At 45.6% G+C, this 17747-nt stretch overlaps 1 protein-coding gene across 1 annotated transcript in view; it reads right to left on the bottom strand.

Annotated features, from left to right (window-relative positions):
* Positions 1–17747, bottom strand: part of CDON (cell adhesion associated, oncogene regulated) — a 50135-nt gene that overhangs the window by 23103 nt on the left and 9285 nt on the right. The window contains 19 exon segments of the mRNA XM_054087022.1: positions 772–978; positions 2579–2707; positions 3843–4017; positions 5786–6072; positions 10655–10874; positions 10877–10915; positions 10917–11011; positions 11815–11928; positions 11931–12045; positions 12048–12091; positions 12941–12974; positions 12976–13113; positions 13115–13169; positions 13171–13234; positions 13664–13679; positions 13681–13722; positions 13724–13809; positions 14462–14607; positions 16228–16504. Coding sequence (XP_053942997.1) covers positions 772–978; positions 2579–2707; positions 3843–4017; positions 5786–6072; positions 10655–10874; positions 10877–10915; positions 10917–11011; positions 11815–11928; positions 11931–12045; positions 12048–12091; positions 12941–12974; positions 12976–13113; positions 13115–13169; positions 13171–13234; positions 13664–13679; positions 13681–13722; positions 13724–13809; positions 14462–14607; positions 16228–16504 — 2283 coding nt within the window.

Here is a 17747-nt window from a genome sequence, read left to right as displayed (position 1 = left end):
GCTTTCAGGGGTGGAGACAGGGAGAAATCAAAACCCAGAACAGACGTTTTTCCAATAATGCATTTTTCTCTTTTTGCATTCTGAGTGCTTACTAGGACAATTAAGCTAAAATTAGCAATAATACACAACCCTCCTCTCCACACAGCAAGTATTAAATTACGGTGGGTTTGGCTTTTTTTCCACTCAGAAAGCCAAAAATCAACTTGAATTCATGCAATGAGCTCCTGTTCCACAAAAGAAGACCCCAAACCCCAAACTAAAAAAACCCAGAAACAGGATAATCCAAGCAGAAGTTGAAACTAAACAACAAGTCTTATGAGGAGCAGCTGAAGGAACTAGGGTTGTAGATAAGAGAAGGCTGAGGGGAGACCTCATCGCTGCCTACAACCACCTGAAAGGAGGCTGTAGAGAAGTGGGTGTTGGTCTCTTCACCCAAGTGATCGGTGACAGGATGAGAGGAAACGGCCTCAAGCTGTGCCAAGGGAGGTTCAGATTGGATATTAGGAAAAATTTCTTCACCAAAAGGGTTGGCAGGCACTGGCAGAGGCTGCCCAGGTAGGTGGTCAAATCACCATCCCCGGAGGTGTTTAAAAGGGATCTGGTTCAGTAGTGGTCAGGGATGGTTGGGCTTTGATGATCTCAAAGGTCTTTTCTGATCTAGTGATTCTATGATAACCAAAGACTTGTAGCAGTCTGTCAGCAGAAGTGCAGCCATCTCAGCAGAGACAACAGCAACAATAGCTGAGGTGAAGGAAAGATCATATTTAATACCTGGCTCCAAGTTACGAACTTCCACAGACAGTTTCGAAGGAGAAATATTATCAGCTGCAGTCACCCAGTCACTGTTCCGACCCAGGCGTTTATACTCCACTTTAAAAGCAGTAATGGGGGAGCCACCATTTGCTCGTGGTATCCACGTGACATAGACGGACGATTCTGATGCTGTGGAGATGGTGGGTCTGTCAGGAGCTTCTGGAACTGAAACGAGAAATTCAGTTACAAGAGGATTAGAGTCAGCTGAAACTTCATTTTCTGTAGTGACCAATTGAATTAGTTGCTGATGATTAAAGTAGACTTAAAGGACAAGCTTAAAGCTTCTACTAATAACCATTCCCCTTTACTCTTCTTTCCAGAAGGGTGTCTGAAGAGCAGAACACAGAGTAATCAATTACTTTATCAATATAATCAGAAGAGACATGGCGTTGCACTACCCCAACCCATCTCTATACAGAAACAGAAACACATGTAAGTGAAAAGTTTAGTTATCACTTTCAAAACCCCCAAATTCCCCCAGATCCAATGAGTCCTCAACCCACCCGCACTCCTGAGCACTGCACGGCCAGAGGAATGAGACTAAAGAACACATGCAACGAGCGATGTACTTACTGAACTCCCTGGAAGGCACAGACAGCAGTGGAACAGAGAGAATGGAAAGAGGTTAGTAAACCTGGTGATCACCATTCTGGCAACTGAGGAAAGCTGTAAGGTTTCACTAAACTACCTTGTATTCATTAACACAGAGACAGTCACCGATGAGGGGATGAACTGAGCAATGTAGTGCGAGGCAGGAGCTCTGGGGGCATGAAACAGGCTGCACATTTTCAGCCAGGCCCACGTAGAGTGGCCCCTCCATGGCTCTTCTGATCTTGAGGACTGTCAAAAGAATGCAACACTCGGCTCCTCGCCTGCAGTGCTAAACCTCTTCACCCACTTTAGGTTTTACCCACATTTTTAGAAACCACCTGCGAGGTCTTAGCTCCCGAGTAAGTTTGCCTGAATCAGGTCAGTGAGCTCAAAGGCTGGGGTGGTGAGAAAAAGCTCTATAAACATGTTGTTCTCACTGAAAAACAGGCTGCAAATCACCCCACCTGGGAAGCTGCTGTATCCTCTGGCTACTAGAAATAAGCCTGTCCCTGGGAAGCCACAGGGAAACATGCAGGACAGATACAAGCCACTGTGAGAACTTTAAACTCTGAGATGGGCATCTCCCATTTCTCCTCTTCCTCTGGATCCTCCACAGTGGAAGAGAAGAGAGAACCAGAGTATTTAGCAAAAAGTAACAGCATGTTTAAATAATGAGCAGCAAGAACGTGCATTACACCTGAAAGACATTTTATTTTCTGAGAGGCACACGTGCAGGTAACAACACCTTTGGAAATATCAGCTGTTCACTGGGTTAGGGCATGCATTAGCTACATTCCCAGCTTCAAGTGCCCCCCTGGAGACGCCAAAGTCTAAGAAATGCACAGCTACTTGGTAACTTTGCTGTGGAAACCTGAGAGATCAAGGCAGGTGGTTACAATGCTGTCACTGACTGGAATAAGGTAAGTGTCCAGTTCCCAAAGCAGGAACCGAATCTTTTACTCTGGAAACACAGAGGAACAGAAAACCTGACAAACATGAGACCCCCCTCACAGAAGAGGGGAAAACCACCTGTACCCAAGCAGCCTAGGGAATAAACAGGAAACAGGAGAGGTAACACAAGCTCCTGGAACAGCAGGAAACACAAGGTAACTCAGACGCACCTGTTTGCAACACAACTTTTAGCACATGGATCACAAACAACCCATATACCTACCACCGCTGTGTCGAGACAGGTCTGGAAGGATGACACCAAAATTATTTGTCCCTTCGTGAATGACGGGATGTTTAGGAATGCCCACAGGAGGAGATGGAGCCTGAGTGTTTTTCGAGGATGCCGTTCTTTCTAAGAGACATTTAATACACAAGACATCAGCTCAGGGAAGAGATAAGGAAATGCTGTTCATTGCCTCTCTTGATATGCTCGCTCCACAGGTCACTGGCTACAGTGCAGGGGACTCAAGCTCTGGCTCCAAATCACACAGCCGGGAGAACAATTGGGGAGTTTCTTCTGGGCAGCAAGAACAAAGCCTTCTCCCACCAGCCCAGGTACCCTTGCAACCATTCATGGGCAGAACCAACATCTGCAGTACTGTGCTGCACAGCGATGCTGTCAGCTCCTGCCCAGGTTTCAAATCCCTCTCTCATCACAAAATCCTAACGGGGTGAAAACTGCACATGGAAATCCATGTCTAGAGAGAAGTTCAGTATAAAGGGTATGGAATTTGGGCTTGGCCACAGCTGGGCTCAGGGGACGTTTGGCCTGTGGCAGTACGTATGTATCGTGAATTCAAAGTTTTCATGAATACATTACATTCTTAATAGAATTTTCATCTGTCTGGTTCTTGTACATTAGTATGAAAAATATCTGCTTGTCTGTGTGTGAGAGCACAGCCCCCAGCGCCCACGCTTGCCAGAAAAACCTCCTTGGCCTAGAAATGCTCTTTGCTGGTCATGTCTGCACACAACTATTGAAACAGCTGGGAGATTGTCACTGAGGTGGCTGCAAAGCAAACCAAAAGCAGTTTTGTTGATATATGAAAACTTGATGGAACAGAGAGTTTCACTTGTGATACTCTGAAAACCTGCGCAAGGACAAGATGCTCCTCATCTCCTTTGCGCAAGAGGAACCTCACAGCATATATTTTAATAATCATCCCAAAATAATAATAATATCAAACTTTTAACAGCTTCTACTTACATAGCCCTGGCAGTACTCAGGAAAGTTTGCCCCACAGCTATTTCAGCTGCTAGAGGCTGTTCTTTAAACTGCAGAATAACTAAACAGATAACTAACTGAATAGAATAACTAATAGTTAGAATAACTAATAGTTAGAATAACTAACTGTTCTTTAAATTGCAGAACCAACTAAATTGCAGAATGTTTCACATATGGCTTAGCAGACAACACAGAGTTGATGTAATTTAAGTGAACATCCTCCCAAAAGCCTAGGACACAGGGAACATAGTGCTGCCCCTACCTTTGCTGGTGCGAAACGTCAGCATAGCAGGCTGCCCTTCACCAGCAGCATTCCTTGCCACCATCAGAACTTCATAGAGGCTGGAGGGCTCCAGCTCGGTGAGCCGCAGCTCGTTCTCACTGCCAGGGACACGCACCGTGTGCCAGCCACCTGCTGCGCTGACGCTGTCATCCAGCTGCACAGGACAGGAGAGAAAGCCCATCTTCAGCACTGAACATCACAGAACCCAGTGTAACACTCAAATCCCTCACCATTTTCACACATGAATAGCCAAACCAGCTCAGCTACTTGACAAGGCTTTCTGCGTTTTCCTGTATCTCCTCATAATTCATCTTCAAGTGCAACAAATCAGCATGTTTGCAGCTATACTCACGGTGCTCCTTCGATAAACCCGACTTATTTTCCCACTCCATACACAAGCGCGCACTGGTTTTGGGGGTGGGGGGAAAAGTCATTTTCACTTGTGGCTAAAAGCAGCAAGAGACCAGATGGTTGTAAAGACTTCAATCTGCCTTTAGCTGTCAGCAAATGCGACATTGAAGGGCTGGGCCCAACACCTTGATAAGAAAGACCTGCTCCCTGAACCATTCCAGCTTTTCCCGTACTTAAGCATTTTAAAATATTTATTGGCAAAAATGGGCAACAAAAACTCTATCTTAGTTACTTCTCAAGGCTGGGGGAAAAAAGTCATCAGGGAGACCAAAAGATTTGGGTTTTAGTAATGCATATTTCCTTTTTTTTGGAAAAAAAAAATAAAAATCACCAGCACCATTTAAGAAAGGAAAGAGATTCAGGGTAGGTGCTTAATGCTTGACCTTTGCAGGAAAACATTACCCAAAATCCCAAAGGAAACTATAAAGATTCACCAAAAATAAACTACTGAACAATATAAGACTTTAATAACACAGGAGAGGCAGATCTAAATGCTGTGCATTATCAAAGGTTATGCCAGAGGTTTTATTCAACTATTTTCTTCCGAAGCAACCACTCTTCTAAGGCATTTATTCCCCCAATTTTGTTTTTCTCTTTAAAAGAGGGAAATCAATAAAATAACTTAATGACAGAAAGAGAGCACCACCCTAGAAACCCCACGGTGAACTCCCTACCAAGGAAGATGAGTGAGCACATTTAATGTGGAAAGGGTTGTTATGAGTGAAGGATAAGCGTCAAAAAGGTCAAAGAAGCACTCAAAGCTTTTGTGCTTATGTGAACCAACCACTCTTGGATGAGAAAAATGCATCAACAGACTTTGGCACTCGGTTTTCAGGAACTAACAGGTCAAAATCTAAGCATTCCCTCCAGGCTAAGACAAGATCAGGATGTAGAGGATTAAAAAGCTCATGAGAAATTAACCAGACAGCTTTGCCACGCAGAAAACTGTTTGCTTGAAAGAATGGGCAGAGACATTGGTTGGGTTTGATTTTAATCCAAAGAGCTTGCTGTGTTTTTAAGGATGGTAGGTGTCAGCTTAGGAACTACTAGTTCACCTTTGTGTTTGATGGCTTCAGTTTAACAGAAACTCTTTGGGACACAGAGCGGCAGACATGTCAGGTGAATCCTTAGCTTCTCTTTACATCACATGGGTACCCCAAGTCCAAGCTTGCTCACACAAATGCATTTCTATCCCCACTAGAGCTGTGTACAATACACCCTGGAGCCCAATTCCCACAGACCACCACGATACATTAAAGGAAATAAAAGCCCAGGCTCTTTGAGTAAATCTCACTTAAAACCAGATGAAATCATGCACTTGTGACCAACATCAGCCACCCCTAAAACGAGCTGCTGGTAATGCCACGGTTCAGCTATATTCTATGTTCTCCTTGGCCTGACACCATGTTCTTAGGGCCAGCACTGTGACATTCACTGGTTCCTTGAGAAACCGAACACCACGGGATTCACTTGCCATGATGCAAGGCTTCAACGCAATGGAGAAACATTACCTTGCGGTATTTGACAAAGTAGGCGTTGATGGACGAGCCTCCGTCCCTCCCTGAGCGCCACACCAGGGTGTACACGTCCGGCTTCTGCGTCTGCGGGGGGCTAAGGATGATGGGCGCTTCGGGGGGAGCAGCACCATTCCACGCTTTTTCTGTTACAGCTGCATCCAAATGCAATTTTGTTGGAGGCGAGCTTGAAAAAGCTGTTTCTGCACCAAAATCACTTTCATCGCTTTGGGCAATTTCCATGGGAGCCGTTTCTTCAGCTTTCCTGCCAGTTTCTAAAGGAACTGTAAACAGAGGAGACTGGTTACATCTTCAAGAGGACATGCATTTGCCCTGCGCAGAGGGGACACTAAATCATAGAATCATAGAATAGTTTGGGTTGGAAGGGACCTTAAAGATCATCTAGGTCCAACCCACCTGACATGGGCAGGGACATCCCACTGGATCATGCTGCCCAAGGCCCATCCAACCTGGCCTTGAACACCTCCAGGGATGGGGCAGCCACACCTCCCTGGGCAACCTGGGCCAGTGTCCCCCCACTGTCATGGTGAAGAAATTCTTCCTAATGTCCAGTCTAAATTTGCCCCTCTCCAGTTTGTACCTGTTCTCCCTCATCCTATCACCGCAAGACTTTATGATAGTTGCCTTCTCCAGGTTTCCTGTAGCCCCTTCGTGTAATGGAAGGTCGCTATAAGATCTCCTTGGAGCCTTCTCTTCTCCAGGCTGAACAAGTCCAACTCTCTCAGCCTGTCCTCATATGTGAGGTGCTCCAACCCTCCGATCATCTCTGTAGCCTCCTCCGGACCCATTCCAACAGCTCCATATAATCATAGAATCATGGAATGGTTTGGGTTGGAAGAGACCTCAAAGGCCATACAGTCCCACCCCCTGCTATGGGGAGGGACAGCTCCCACTGGATCAGGGGCTCCAAGCCCCATCCAACCTGGCCTGGAACCCCTCCAGGGATGGGGCAGCCACCACTGCTCTGGGCAACCTGGGCCAGAGCCTCCCCATCCTCACAGGAAAACATTTCTTCCAAAGATTTCATTTCAATCTCCCCTCTTTCAGTTTCAAACCATTCCCCCTTGTCCTATCCCTGCACTCCCTGATAAATAATTTCAGAGCGTAATTTCCAAGCAAGCCCTGCTACAAAAAAACAGTTGGAAGATGTGCCTGTGCAGCCCTGAGCCTGATGCCAAGCTGCGCCCTTGCACGTCAGTGGGTTTTTTTTGAGGAGGTAGGCTTTTTTTGTTCTTTACACAAGTAGCAAAGAGAAAACCTGAACCATGACATCCACAGGCACAATTTGACCGCTATCTCCAATAAATAAAATAGTAGCACTGCATGCTAAAAGAAAAAACCCCAACCCGTAGCTACACTTGTGAAACAGAGTAATTTTAAATTAATTGCAGTTGTACAAGGAACTTTTCATGGCCTGGACTGGCATGCACACAAGAGGACATTTTCCTACCTCTGTTTCTGAGGTTTGTGCTGTAATTTGAATCAGCTTTGAAAGCTGCACGACTCGGCTACTTCATTTGAAAATTTACGTTGAGAATAAATTCCCGTTTACGGGCAGATCTAACATGCAACTTAATACCAGCACATTCCTAGAAATCCTGCTCCAGCCTCCTCCGTCCTATTTACTTTGCCTGGCACGAAAAAAATACATCTATATTATATCAGTAGTTCGAAAGAGGCCACAAGACAGAAAAAAAAAAAGCCCTGTTTGGCCGATGCAGGGCTTGTCAGCATTCCAGGCAGGAACAGGGTGGCAGGTTGGACATCTGAGATTATCCAGGACAAGTAAATGTCAGTGCTAAAAGCGAGAATGCTTGGGAAGCAGCGCAGCTCCTCCAAGTTGCAGGCTGCAGCACTGCCAGATGTTCTGAGCCCTGTCCATCCTTTTGGATTTGTGTAGGTTTATGTTACACGCAGTGCTGGGGTCTGGAAGGGGAAGGGAATGAAGGGAACTTGGTTTACAAAACAAACAAATTCCCTGGTAATGTAAAGCTGAGGCAGCGTTAGCCTGGCTGACTCGGATTCCTCTAAGCCTCCATTAAAATACCAGCAGCAAGTGTGGCTGCTATTTTTGGCCACTTTTTAAAAAGCTGGGAAGGAAAGTTCTCTTTTCAAGCCACAGACATGCTCTCAGCGAGAAATCCTTGTTTGTTGCTTCCTATTTACTTAGCAAGGCCACAACATTCAGAGACGGGAAGAAGAGAACAAGGCAGGAAGGATGCCAGTCCAAAGCCAGGTGGAGTTCCTGACAACATCAGGCGTCCCTACAACAACCTCCGAATGAAAGGGTATTCCCTGCTGTCAGCGGAGCAGCAGGGAAGGGATGCACTGCTGCATGACAGCATTGGAAACAAATGCTGGATCCGTTGGGAGGCAGAAGGCCCGAAAGCATCAGGGCAGACACAGGGTTTGTGGGTGAGCACAGCGTGGCTCGACGCCTGCTGGCATACGGGAAGTGGACTGTTGCACGTGGAGAAGTAGCTGTGGTTTAGTCTGGTGACAGGAGAGCTGCAGTCACTGCTGTGTTTATTGCTGCGAGAGGGGAGTCATCAACAACTGGAGAGTAGTTTGTATTGTTGCTTCGGAAAACAACCCCCCGGGTAACCATTTCCATTAAGCAATTCAGATCCAAGCTCTTTTTGCTAATTTTCTGGCATAATTGCTACCCATATAAACCAGCACATCAGGCTTCGCTTTGCTGCTGTGTCATTATGCAACTTTTTTCAGCTGTTGCTTTTAGTGTCATCCTTTTCCCCTCAGCTACTGAGAATTCCTCTTCTTCCTCAGCTTCCCAATCCCAAAACACAAGCAGCACCGAACTGGGTTGGATCAAGGCCTCTATGCATCCAAAATGTTGCCTCAAACAGCAACCACAGAAGGACCCAATGTCCCAAATTCAGGCGTTAAGAGTGCATTCCTAGCTTCTATTTTTGCATTCCCCATCATACCCAGTATTTCACAGCTCACTGCCATGTCTCCCCTTCGGATGCCTAATTTTGAAGGTAAGGAGCCCTCACTTTTTCAGCCTCTCCTCCTGCAGAAACTATTCCAGACCTTACAAACCCACCTACAGCACTTCACAGCACCTTGTCTAGTTCTAAACCCTTCTTGAAACAGGGCTGCAAACACACAAGCGGATTTCAGCCTGCCAGCACGCCCTGGGTTTGCACGGCAGCAGAGCAACCTTTGTACTTCATCTGCGCTGTGCAAACAGATCACGTTCCCAGGCATTGCTTCCCTGCTTCTTAAACAACCAGAGGATCCTCCCTCCTCATGAACTCTCCAAGTACCTTAGTACTTTGGAAAAGCAGGAAAAGCACTCTGAAAATCCTAACGCAGCAGATCAGTGAAGCCGCTCTTGCCTGGCAGGTGTTTCCAATCACTCTAAGACTCCTCAGAGGTGCCTGGCGTCTATAAAAGCCAGATTCCACCTGATCTCCTCTGTATCCCCTACCTACTGACCAGAAATGCTATCTTTTTGTGTTTTAAACTGACCTTCCTGCTCCTCACATGTCCTGGAGTGTATTTTCCACCTTCATTTCCATTAGATTAAGTTATTTTGGGGAATAACCCTGCATTTAGTAGCTCTGGGAAGCTCCTGCCATGCATGCAAACACCACAACTGTCTAAAGACTTAAAATAAGTGCCATGGGTACGGGATCCTGGGGCTATGATTTGACATTTTGGTGGTTTCTCACTATGATGGTGGCTTAAGTTGCCCTGCCCACTTTTAAGACCATGCAATGAATCACATCGTGGAAGTGATCCAGCAGAAAGCTTGGGGGGGGGGGAGGGGGAAAGATATATTTTTCAGCCAAATGAGCACTCTCACTGCGTGCTGGCACCAGGCAAACGATGGGAATGAGCAGCTGAGGTCGAGAGCTGCTTCGGTTGATTCCGCTACCAAAGAAACACAATGAAATCAGAGCTGAAGTCACTCAGGTGCTTTGGAAGCATTTGGAAGCATTGGCACGATGTTGTCTTTAACCACCCTCCACACCACAATCAGCAGCTCATACAGCATATTAGAAACCGATAAAAATGAATAAGCAAAATATTAACATGAACTAAGTGCCATACAATTCTGAGGCAAAGCAGTGGGATTTCTGTTTGACACAGACCAAATTCTGGGATGATATTTATGTTTTGTTTCCACTCAGCAAGGTCCAACAATAACTTATTTATAAAAGTGCATGATGGGATGGATTTCTTGAGGTTTCTTCTTTCTTTCCTTCTCTAAGAGAACCTTTAAGCATCTTTTTGCTTTATTTATGTGAGTTCTAAATTCTCATTGGTGGCAAAGACATTTAAATACCTGTCCCTGTATTAAGTTCCACTGCCCTACAAACCCACTGACACCCAGCTGAATTTCCTAAGGGAAGAAGCTGAAGAGAGCTAAGAAATTTTAAGTCACTTCTATGTAAACTAACAATCTGCATCCAAGTTATCATGAAGGGAACTTGGAGGAGCCTAATATCCTGTTATTAATATCACATAACAATTCATATAATATCCAATGTGAAGAAAGGAAATCTCTCTTTCCCATCTTGCCGTTAGTATAAAAACTGTCTTTTCCAAGTAGTGATTTTCAAGAAATAAAAAACCAGCCCACCCTTGGAGAGCTTTTATCACCCTAGAATGAATATTCAGACCACGCAATACACAAAGGCATTTCTCTCCCCGCCCTGAGGTGGAAGGGGGGAACTTGTCCATGAGGACAGCTTCACCTCTCTGCTTCATTTCCCCAGGATGCCCACCCCACCGACTTCCAGTTCCTTTCTTAGTTCTGGAGCATTCCTCATCCAAATCTGGGAGTGACTGTGCAATCGGGTGTTTCAAACTTACCGACTGTAAGGAAGGCTTTGACGTCATGGAGCCGTGCGTGTTGATGGCTTCCACATGTGTACTCGCCAGCATGCTCAGGAGTCACACTCCCAATGTGCAAGGAGCTCCAGCCCGCTTGGGACACGGAGAAGTAGGTGGTCTCTCCAACAGCACTGCCCCCCTTTGCTTGAGGAGGGTTTCTGCAGTTTTGAATGAAGCACCTGGAAGGGTGGCTTGGTACAGAAGTCCTCTGCTGTCGTACCAACGGATCACAGGAAGGGGTGGTGGCCAGTGCATTGCAGGACAGCGTCACATCCCACCATCCACTAAATGTGACGCTTGCTGGTGGAGAAACGATAATGGGCCTGGAGTCCTTGCCTGGGGGGGAAACCCAAAGAATGAATTTGACTAATGAATATGATGCTTAATTACGCAAAATTGAGTCAATTAGGAAGTCGCACATGCTTATTTGTAACCATTTTAACAGTTTTTCTTCTCTAGACAGCCTCTCCAGACTCCTTTTTCAGAATGAAGAGATAGGTGAGACTTAGTCCACTCCACAGACAAGCAGGTCACAGATTAATGCTCAGCCCTGTCTCAGTGCATCTCACCTCAATCTTAATATAACAGAAAAGGTCAAAAGTTTCAACTTGTGAGAACAGGAATAGAAATGGCCTTTGCAACCCCCCTTGCACCAGCAGAAATCAAGTTCCTCTAGGTATGAGAAACTATCTTAGACTGAAAAGTACTCAAAAAGACTATCAGTATCCTGCTGATCTGATACAAGAGGGAGAGCGCACTAACACCCAATCAATGATTCGTCTCATGAAGTTGAAGATACAGAATAGGCATAAGTACTCGTTGAATCTGGCTTAAGAATCCCAGTTCATCTCCCATAACAGACCCCAATTCTATTTAAGAATAATTATGTCAGATTCAATCGTAAGCTGATTTAATTGCAGCTGGTGATCTAGGACTTAAGTATCAGTAACCACACTACCCAGAAACACTTACATCTTAAATACTCAACAGAAAGCACCTCCTTTGTTAGATTTGCTACAAACAGCAATCAGAACCAAATCAATACACAATCGATGCAGGGGGAAGAAAAAAACAAAATGAAATAAAGCTTGAAGTATGAATGCTTCATTTCAGTTCTCAAGGGCTGCACGTGCTCCTACCTGTCTGGACACGAAGTGTCCCAGTGGACTGCATAAATCCAACCCCCGTTGTCTGCCACACCACTGGTACAAAGCCAGAGTCCCTCAGGGGCGACAGCACGGATCCACAGATGGTTTCCCATACAGCAGATGCCGTGGAGAGAGCTGCAGGAGAGCTGCATTGTGGAGCCAGGTGAGGGTCGGAGCAGGGCTTCCCTGGATGTCGCACCAGAAATGCGCAGTGTCTCCAGCTCAGCCACGGTTTCATCTTGCAGCCCTTTGGAGATTGAGGCAGGTTCTATAGAGGAGCCATAATTTTACATAAACCATCGTGTGTTGATCTTAAGCCTAAGTACTAAAACCAATACCATGAAAATGTTATGCAAAATCATTGCATACAAAGGCTAAGCAGCACCACATACTTCCAGGTCAACGCAGCCTAAAGGTGGTTTTCCCACATGTTTGCTTATTTTGATGAACTATCCCCTTCTACTCCAAACAGCTACATGTTTGCATTAATACTCTGAACAAAACACGCATTTTCAAATATTTCTTCAGTGCCATCCCTATAACAAAAGGTGTATTTTGTGTCAACAGCCTGTTTTCTGAATTACTCTAACACATATATTCAAAAACAAACCCAAAATAGTCATGGAAGCAAAACCCTCAAACCTAGGAAGCTCTGCCACAAAAGAAAGGGAGATTCAGAATGCCTTGCAGGTCACACAAAAGAGGACAAATAAGTTTCTTTTGGTTTTGTCCTCATCACCTTTCCTTTGCCAGCTTTTGCTTATACACAGCCTTGAAGGAGAAACCTCTGCTCTCTGGCAATTACTGACACTGTATCCCAACTACACTTGGCACTCTGCAGGAAAACAAAACAGACCCATTCCTCCCCTGGAGTTGGTCATCCTTTGCTGTTTAATATTTTGGACTTGCAAAGGATTTGAAAATGGTAAGTGGATATGGATTTCACCTTGGGAGAGATAACGAGATGTGGTCATTATGAACATACCTTTATTCTTTCTTTATTTTAACATGCTTAGGCTGAGAAAGACTGTTAGGCTATTTGTAATCGGCTGCCAAAATCAGCAAGCAGACAATAAAAATGTCATTGCCTGGATGTGAAAATGTCTTTACTTCTTACCAAGTACAGTAAGTGAATAGTTAATGTATTTCACTACTTCCAAAGTCCATTTCCCACCACGCAGGAGAGTAATTTCCAGAGTCCAGTGTCCTCAAGCTCTCCGTCACCAGATGGGAGTGCAGCAGTTTCCAACCTGCTTTTCTCAGAGCATCCTGGCCGTCTTTAATCCAGCGGGACAGAGGCTGGAGGCAACCCGCTGACAACACATTCCAGCATCAGAGAGCTGTGCGGGGCACTTGCAGGCTCTGGATGCCAGGGGGTGAAGTTATGCGTGGAAGCCATGTGAGGAAGAGCCTGGAGAAAAGGAGACGAGGCTATCACTAACCATCCATTGAACTGAACTCTCCCATCTCATTCTCCAGTCCCGAGGTTTGCCATGCCCCTTCAAACCAGGCTGCTTATAGCTGTGGCTGAGCACGACTGCAATGCTCTCTTCCACAGTCTTGCTCCAAAGCTGTTTGGTGACTCAGTATTAGCAACACCACCTTTTCCAGGACTAAATGCTCTGTCCCTTGGGACCTGTAAAAGCAGCCACGCTGCTCCTCCACTGTAAGAGCAAACCAGAACTGAATGTGCAAACAGTGCCAGACAGATTTTACATGAGATAAGTCTTTGAGAGCAGTTGGATACTTACGCTGATAGGCCCATGCTTAAAAATCTGTAGAAACATTTCTTATTCAATTTGAGATGTATTAATTCTGGAACGCTGGGCTGAATACTCACGAGTGACTGTGAGCGTATTGTCCAGTGAGTTCTGTTCTGAGATCGTGAGTCACGGGGTTTGTACGCTGCACATTTATAGGATCCTTTGTCTTCTAAAGATACATTCAAAATCTGCAGGTTTCCAGATGGAAGAATTAGGTAGTTGTCTAAACAAGTGAGGAAGGATAAAAGAAGATTATATTTAACTTAGCTTCAAAAAAAAGTCTTCCTTTTTTAATTTTTTTTTAATTTTTTTTTTTTTTTTAAGAAAACTTGTCAGACAGATCGATCCATGCTAAATGCAGGAGCATTTACTGCTTCTTCACATGGGAGGAGGAGCAGGTGCTGAGCTCTTCTCTCTGGTGACCAATGACAAGACCCGAGGGAATGGCAGATGCCGGAGAGGGTTAGGTTGGACATTAAGAAAAGGTTCTTCCCCCAGAGGGTGGTGGAGCACTGGAACAGCTCCCAGGGCTGTCACGGCACCAAGCCAGACAATATCCCAGCAGCATTCAGCCAATGCCCTCAGACCCACAGTGTGAATTGAGGGGCTGTCCTGAGCAGGGACAGGAGTTGGACCCGATGGTCCATTGTAGGTCCATTCCCACTCAGGACATTCTGTGATCCTGTGATCACAAAGGAATGGCGCTGCCACAGAAGGGACATTAATTTACAAAGGCAGATTTATCTGAAGTGATTTGCATAGGAAGTTGTGCAAATCTCTGGAGTGTTTTTTTGTCTTTAAGTTCTAAGGAAAAAAACCCAAGTAAGCTTTTGTTCAATGTTCACATTGCTGACCCATGGCATAAACCACCTCACCTGTTGATTGTTCCAGCCACCTTCCCCGCACTTGGAAGCGAACCTGTGCTTTTGGGTTACTTTCTGGCACCTTGCAGCTGATAAACGCTGTTCCACCCTCCTCCACTGCAATGCCAGGTTTCACTGATGTATCAAATCAGCCAGACCTAGGAAAGAATTGTATGAGGTCAGGAGCAGCCACAGCCTGGGGAAGGGGAAGGCAGTAAGCACAGTACTGATGTTTAGAACGCAGTTCGTTTCAAGCCAATTATCTTCTCTGGTGCAGCATGTGGGTGTTTCATAATCAACAGGCGCTGTCTTTTCTGTATTCTCCAAGAGCATCACCCCTCCTGCGCACAGACACTTCCTTACTGCAGAAAGGGACAGCTTTTACAATGGGACGAATGAGGAAGAGAAAAGAGAAACAGCTCCTGGATTCCCTCAGCTGCTGCAGGAAAAGCCAGCAGAGCCATCTGAGAGATTGCAGTGCTCCCCATAGGCTCCAAAAGTGCTACAAAACACAATTTACACTATCAGCAGGAAGCCTGACCATAAGACACATGAAATTGTCTCTCTGTGATTATAATTAAAACAACACTGAGTGCAGCAGCGTGTCCCACTCACTGCCATGAGCAACGAGGCCGGCAGAAAGCTTCAGCAGCACCTTTGCATTTGCTACTGACATCTCAGAAGGTGGGAGAACAGTGTGAAAGCTGCTCTTCTACTCCATTCGTGTTCAAAGCATCTGTGAAGTTGTGGTTGTGAAGTTTTTCTATGCTAGCCACTCTTACAGCTCTCTTGAGAGGCTCTGGCTATGGGTCAGTACTTTACCAAAACACTCACTTCTCTCCCTTTTAAGAAATTTTCCTCCCAGGGGAGTTTGGACATGCTCCATAGATGAGGTACCCTTCCAGAGAAATCACTCAAACCCTGCCTGACAAAGGCCTGATTCAGACAGCACCGTGATCCCATGCAGACAGCACCGTGCTCATGGAGAAGTATTATATTCCCATTCCCAGCACCACAGCATCCTTTCCAGGTGCAAAACATTGCACTTCCTCTTCTAAAGTCTTTTAAGATCAAATAATTTACACATCAAGCTCTAAGGCAAAGACTGATTAAAATAACCAGTGCTACTGAGAGAAAAGAAATTGTACCTAAAAGGGCAGAAGCCCACCTGAAGAACATCGAGATAGTTTTGACCAAATGAAATTAAATAAGTGGAAAGGAAAATTTGTAGCTCCCACTTATTCTCCCGTTAACAATTCCCATACATTTCTTTTCTAATCAACTCTCAATTGCGGGTGCTTCTGCACTCGCATGCCAGCTCTGTTGCTGTTTCAAGATCCTTTTTGAAGTGAAGGTTTTGGGAGCCCTGTACTTTCAGATCAATTCACTGGAAATTAATTGAATTATTGCACTAAATAATAGTTGTATTTGCTGGAAAGGAGACTGAGGGCCTTCAGATCGAACTGAGGTTCTCACTAACATTAAACAATTTAGCTGTGGTTTTGTCTAGCTGAGTCTTTAAAAGCCTCCAAGGATGGGGATCCACGAGCTCTCAGGGGCTCTGTTCCAGGGCTGCATCACCTGACAGGTCCCAGTGACACAGGAAAAAAACCTGGTGAAAAGTATATGATTGATCACACCCCAAGTACTGGCTGAAGGAAAAAAAAAAAAACACTTTGAAACTTGATGTTTTCTAAAAGTCAAAGATAAACAAACCACACAAACCAGGTGAAGGCTACATAATTTGCAAGGAGTGAGGAATATAAAGCAAAATTCACTTACTGCCCATCGATACCACTGCAGGCCTGCTCAGCACGGCACCCACACTGCTGTTAGCGACACACTGATAGCGACCAGACATTGAGAGGCTGAGGGAGACGACTGTCAAAAATCCTGCCTGGATGTCCACTTCTCCCACCTTGCTGTCCAGGGGCTGCCCATTAAACAGCCAGGAAAGCTGAGCCGTGGAGGGCTCAGCAGAGCAGTGGAGCTGGATGGATCCACCAGGCTTCTGGACAGTCGATAGGGGCTCAGAAATAAAACGGGGAGTTAAATCTAAAAGGAAAAAAACAGATGGATACATTCAGTTAGTGAACAGCATTTTGCATGAAGACAAGTGATGAGGTTAACGATGCGCTGACTTGCGTGAAAGGCTGACCACGGTCTGTACAAGAGCAATGCCCTTTCCCGGGGCCTCTGCACTGCTCACAGCCCCAAACTTCTTCATCAGAAGGTTCAACACTGCTAAAAGAGTTTTGGACCAAACGCAGCCTCCTAACTCCAGGCTGCCAGTGACACTCGGGCAGGTGTTGCCTTTTCCTCTGTAAGAGGAACTCCTGACAGATCCCCACTCTCTCTAACACCAAGATCAAGATTCAAATCCCACTTAAGAGGGCCCTGGCCCAGGTCGCCCAGAGCAATGGTGGCTGCACCATCCCCAGATGTTTTCAAGGCCAGGTTGGATGGGGCTTGGAGCCCCTGATCCAGTGGGAGGTGTCCCTGCCCACGGCAGGGCGTGGAATTGGATGGGCTTTGAGGTCCCTTCCAGCCCAAACCATTCCAGGATTCTATGACACATCCCCATGTTTGCATACGGCGAAGGCATCACACTCGCGAGGGCTCGCCAAATCTGCAATCCCATGGGATTTACTCGGAGGGGAACAGCAACCCCCACCTGAGGAGAGGGGAGCATAGAACACGCAGCTGTGGCCGAGCTGTCCCAGATGAAGCGGGCCCAACGTGACTTGTAAAACTCTAGAAATGGGAGCAGCCTGCCAGGTACTTACGTAGAACCATCTCCAAGTCTGCAGAACCAATTAAAAATAGCAGGATAAAAAAAAAAAAAAAGCTGGAAGAAGAGCAGAGGCTCTTGTTAATTCCAAATACATGGACTCCATCAAGCCAAGAATGATGAACTGGGCATCCATTATCTTTACTCAGTAAAGATGTACAGGAACAGGAAAAGTTGGTAATAAATAAAAGGTTCAGTTCCACAAAACTTGGTTATGACAATCCATTTATTTGCCAGTAGAAAATTCCTGCTTGTTGGAGGAAATTTTTCCCTATCCTGGCCAATGAAACACTGGGAATTATTTCCAATTGTTTTCTGTACCATTCTTGTTAAAGATTTTATACGAAGGGAGCGAGTAAGAGGCTGTTAGCACCAAGGAACCCTATTTGGTTAGAAACACAGTAGAAAAAGTAAAAACAAAAATAGACACAGTGGTGGGGCAAACAACTCCCAGTCTGTAAACAAGCAAAGGCAGATAGCATGGGTCATGATGATATTAAATGACAT

This window comes from Cuculus canorus, chromosome 23 (assembly GCF_017976375.1).
Source record: "Cuculus canorus isolate bCucCan1 chromosome 23, bCucCan1.pri, whole genome shotgun sequence".
Taxonomy (NCBI): Eukaryota; Metazoa; Chordata; class Aves; order Cuculiformes; family Cuculidae; genus Cuculus; species Cuculus canorus.
The sequence above is the reverse complement of the archived record's forward strand: the minus strand, read 5'-3'. Positions and strand labels throughout refer to the sequence as shown.